Source organism: Suncus etruscus, chromosome 20, assembly GCF_024139225.1.
Source record: "Suncus etruscus isolate mSunEtr1 chromosome 20, mSunEtr1.pri.cur, whole genome shotgun sequence".
Lineage (NCBI taxonomy): Eukaryota > Metazoa > Chordata > Mammalia > Eulipotyphla > Soricidae > Suncus > Suncus etruscus.
This window is the reverse complement of record NC_064867.1, coordinates 29,770,115-29,774,937: the sequence shown is the minus strand read 5'-3', so window position 1 is coordinate 29,774,937 and position 4,823 is coordinate 29,770,115. Positions and strand designations below refer to the sequence as shown.

Genomic DNA, 4,823 nt, shown 5'->3' with positions numbered 1-4,823 from the left:
CCGAGGGGAGACGCTCCGAAGGGCACCGGGCCGGGCCCGGCCGAACCGCTCGGCTCCGGCCGCCAAGGGCGCCCCGGGGCCCGGTCACCGAGGCGAGCGGCGTTGCCAGGGACGACAGCCAATGGGGGCGCCGGCAGGGTCGGTTCAAAAATCGAAAGCAAGAGGGGAGAAAAATACCGAAGGAAAGAAATCTTCTTCCCCTCTCCCTCCCTTTCTTCTCCCTCCTTTCTTTCTTTCTTGCCCTCTCGCCAATAAAATGGTTTCCGAAGTTTCAAAGGCCTACAAAAAGCCGAAAGCAAACAAGGGAGCCCCCGACCGACGGGGTGCGGGCGGGAGGGCCTGGCCGGCCCGGGCCCGCTCACTTGCGGCCCTTGGGCACTTTGGGCACGCTGGGCTTGGCCGCCTTCTTCTCCTTCTTGGCCTTGCCGCCCGCGCCGGGGTCCTTCTTGGGCCGGGGCTTGGAGGGGGCGGCGGCCTTGGGGGCGCCGGCCGGCTTGGGCTTGGCCTTGGGGTCGGGGCCGGCGGCCGCCGCCTTCTTGGCCTTGGCGCCGCTGGCGTGGCTGGGGGGCCCGGGCGCGGCCCCCGACGCCGGCCCCGGCCCCTCCAGCTTCTTGCGGTTGAGCCTGAAGGAGCCGTTGGCGCCGGTGCCCTTCACCTGCAGCAGCGTGTCGTTCTGCACCAGCGCCTTGATGGAGTACTTGAGGTAGGTGCGGCCGTTCTGCTGGTCGAACCACGCCACCTTCCTGGCCTCGGCGTAGATGCGCGCCAGCGACGAGCCCTGCCGCTCGCCCAGCCGCCGGATCGTCTCCACCACCAGCTGGCTGTACTTGCCCGGCTGGTTCTTCTTCTTCTTCTTCTTCTTGCCCTGCGGGCGCGGCTCCGGATCCGGCGGGGCCTGGGCCTGGGTCTGGGCGGGCGCCGGGGCCGCCTTCCGCGCCGGGCCGGCGGCGGCGGGCGTGAGCGGCAGCGCCTCCTCGAGCTCCACCGACATGGTGGCCAGCGGGTTGGTGGCGGGCGGCGCGCGGACGCCCGGGGGCCGCGCGGGGAAGAGGAAGGCGAGGGCCCGCGGGGGCGCCGGGGGGCTGGAGGCGCGCGGCGGCTCCAGGCGGGAGCGGCCGCGGCCGGGCCTGGGGCCGGGCGGCAGGGCTGGGGCGGGGGGCGGGGGCCGGGCCGGGCCGGGTCTGGCCTGGCCTGGCCTCGCTTGGCTTGGCGGGGTCCGAGCGGAGTGGAGCGGAGCGGGGAGCGCGGGGTGCGGGGCTGCCCTGCCGAGCCGAGGCGGGCGGCGAGTCCCGGCAGCAGCTCCGTGCACGTCGTGCGCGTGCGGGCGCTCTGGCGGCGAGGGCGCCGCGCCCGCCTTTTCTAGCCGCGCGGCGGACCGCGTTGAGAGCAACAACAGCCCCTGCCCGGGCCCGCGCCCGTTTGTGCTTCTTGGCGCCCCTTCCCGGGCCCCTGGCGCCTCCCGTCGCGGCCCCCGGGCGCCGCCGAGCCCTCGGACGGGCCCCCCGGACCGGGACCGAGCCCGGGGCGCCGGGACGCGGGGCTCCGCGCCCACGGGGGCCCCGGGAAAGGCCCGGGGACGGGCACTCCCCCGGCCGCGCGGGCGCCCGAGGAGGGGGGCACCCCGTTTGCGGGCCGCTGTGCGGACCCCGGAGCGACCTCGGCGGCCCGGAGCGCCGCGGCGGGGAGCCCAGAGGTCACCCCCGGGCCCCCGGCGTGGGGGGCGCCCCGGGGACCCCCGGCCGACCCGCGGGGCGAGCTTTGATTCAGCCCAACTAACACAGGGCACGCCCTCGCGCGGCCGGCTGGGGCATGGTGACTGAGCGGCATCTCCTTGCAGGGGGCTCTGGGCTGAAGGCTTCTTCATCTGGGGGTGCTCTGGCATCGGGGTCCCTGGCCTCTCTGGGGCGTTGCCTCCACACCCCCCTTTTTTCTTTTGCAAGTTGCTGTTTTCTCCTCTCATTCCCACCAGAGGGTGGCTGGATGGGGAAGGTGAGCAGGAGGCGGCACACAGTTCCCCCCAATAGGAGTCTCCCTCCTGGGGTAGGGAAGATGCTCCCTTCTGGCCAGGTCGCGAAGAGGTCCCAGTGAGGGACCCACTTTCCCTAGGAGTCTGGCGGCACGACTTAGGGGCGGCAGTCGTGGGTTGTCTTTCCTGGCTGGGGGAGGCTCAGGGAACAATGGAGAGGATCAAGTGATGCCTTCAGATTTGAGATTTTAGCGGGCTGGTGGTGGGTTGGTTCTCTCTGACTGGATTACAGACTGCGCTTCTCCCAGGCTCAAGCCTGCCACAGTGATGGAGTGAAGAGCTGGGAGCTCAAGACACAAGATTCCGGGAGTGGGAAGTGCTGAGAGGCTGGGCCACCTTGAACCCCAGTAAACTCCGACCCTCTTCTGTTTGAGCTCACCTGTGTGTGGAGCCTCAGATGAGGAGGAAAGATGACTCACAGAGAGCTATAGCACAGGTAGTATTGTGGGGTCGCAGATAAGAGATCCAGAGAAATTGAGTTTATTCGCTGACAACCGCACTGGGTGGGTCCCAGAGACAAATCATGCTTGCAGCCCTGATTGCAGTTTTTCCTGACTTTTCAAAGGTTTCTGATCTGCCTTCAGAGTATTTTCACAAGCAGATATGCCTAGTCTTTCATTGAAGGATTGCAGTTGAAGTTCTCAAGAAAAGTATATTGGGAAGATTTAATTCTGGAGTTTGCCTAAAGGCAGAAATACTGATCTCAGGAAAATATGGTCACCCTGGTGCTAACCTCTTACATTCCCCACTGGCTTCAATAAAAGAGTCAAAAATCATCGACCCCTGTGGTGCCACTGTGGGTCCACGTCCTTCCCCACTCGCTGAGAAACCTTTACTGAGCCGGGATTTCTCTTTTTTTGTTTGTTTTTGGGCCACACCCTGCGGTGCTCAGGGGTTACTCCTGGCTGTCTGCTCAGAAATAGCTCCTGGCAGGCACGGGGGACCCTATGGGACACCAGGATTCAAACCAACCACCTTAGGTCCTGGATCGGCTGCTTGCAAGGCAAACACCGCTGTGCTATCTCTCGGGCCCTGGGATCACTTTCATTTCAATGATCAGAGTGCACCTACCTATGAAGATTTCAACATGGACCCCAGTAATCCTATTGTGAGAAGGATAAGGGGGGTGGGGTGTCTATTGACAGCTGAGAGGAAGATGGTCAGCCAAATAGCCTCTGAAACCACTCTTCGGATTTCTCATTCCCTGCTGTCTCTAAGTCTTCTCAGACTAGCATTAATGACAAAGATTCTTCAAATTTGTTCCATTGATTTGTAGCTGGAGAACTTTCAATATGTCCCAAGAACTCATTGCCAGAGGGCACCCCTAACTTCCTGTCTGCCTGCTTGTAAATACGGAGGGAGTCTTGAGAAGAGTTTGGGCCCGAGGGCAGTGCTTAGGAAGATGAAATGTGCCCCAGGACCCTACCCCAGCTCCCAGGAGGAGGGACTACACCTGATCTTAGTGACTAGGACTAGCTGGATTTCCTAACTGGGCTGAGCTGAGGTTCCTGGTGCTCTGGGATCTGGGAGAACCTCTACCTATATGCAGCCTGTGTGGTCAGTGAACCCCAACTTTCAGGGGTCTCCCCATCCTCCCAGCCCTACCCCTATACTATCCCCTCCAGTCCCTAGACAGGACTTTGTGGGGTTTTTTCCCCCCAATTCACAGCTAACTCAAGAGGCAAGACCCATGAAATCCAGGATAATGAGAGGCTACCTGGTGGGAGCAAGGGACATTTTAGCTGTCAGCACTGCACCCCAAACCTACTGAAGAGTTAGTGAACATGAGCATAAAATCATGGCAGAACATCTGCATACTGGACCCCAGACGTCTGAAGGAAAAGAGGTTCTTGAGATGGGATATGGAACAGCCTGCAGGTTGGGACCCCCAAACCGTGGCAGAACAGAGACCTGGGCCATCCCCACCTGTGCTGAAGGAACCCCACATTCTTCCTGAGCAGTTTCTTCTTTGGCTTTCCTCTTGAGGCATATGTTGCCTGAAACAAAGGTCGGTCCCCGACTTCAAGCATACTTTTCCTCTCCACCAGGATGGCAAGAACCAAGACAAGTTACGGGGGGTGGAGTGGGAGATGACCGCTGTCCAGCCTGTGTGAGGAGACTGACCTGTCCAGCTACTAGGTATCCCAAAGGTACACACAACTCAAGACCAGCCAGGGGCAGTGAGCAGGGTCAACCAAGCCCGTGCTTCACTGGACCTCCTTGTTCCTTCAGTTTGGATCTGGAGAATGAGAAATTTCTCTTCCATTAACTTCGAATTTGCTTTGAAACAAACCCGCTGATAATTTTCCTTCACAGCTCTCAGGTAGGATAGTCCAAGAAAACCCAGGGGTGGGGGTAAGAGTATGTGAGAGGGGCGAGTGCACTGCCTGATGACAAATGAGGGGACTTAGGAGAGGGAGACAGCCTGATGGCGGCCAAGCACGGAGCTGTACCCCCTGATCAACATGGATTCTCTAAAACAAGGTCAGGAGGTCGCTGGAAATGTGAATCTGGAGCTGGCTGCAGCAGTGGGTTGGGGGTTTGCGGGGGTGCATATACATGAGGTTCTGGAAGCCTCAAAAGAGACGGGAGGGGGGGGCGGGCCACCGGCATTATGGAAGCTGAGGAGTTTCAAGAAAGGCAGGCCCTGCCCCTAGAGCAGGCTTCCCCATTGGTTCACTCCATGTTTCACCTAGAAAATCTAACACATCACACCCCACCCACCAAAGACCTGGTGGGGGGCCAGGGGGCACTTGTTGGTGCCTCTTGCTGTAGCCATAACCTGTGATTGGCACAC

General features: G+C 61.2%; 1 protein-coding gene across 1 annotated transcript; it reads right to left on the bottom strand.

Annotated features, from left to right (window-relative positions):
* Positions 1-328: 328 nt before the first annotated feature.
* Positions 329-1,006, bottom strand: LOC125998280 (histone H1.10). The gene is made up of 2 exons (XM_049766566.1): positions 578-1,006; positions 329-532 (listed from the first exon to the last, which is right to left on the bottom strand). The coding sequence occupies exons 1-2, from the start codon at positions 989-991 to the stop codon at positions 359-361; spliced, it is 588 nt and encodes a 195-aa protein (XP_049622523.1). The 5' UTR covers positions 992-1,006; the 3' UTR covers positions 329-358.
* Between the last annotated feature and the right edge of the window lie 3,817 nt (positions 1,007-4,823).

Coding starts and splice junctions, on each gene's coding strand:
- LOC125998280 (XM_049766566.1), bottom strand. CDS start 991: ATGTCGGTGGAGCTCGAGGAGGCGCTGCCGCTCACGCCCGCCGCCGCC. Junction 533..577: donor CGGGGCCGGCGTCGGGGGCC/GCGCCCGGGCCC, acceptor AAGGCCAAGAAG/GCGGCGGCCGCCGGCCCCGA.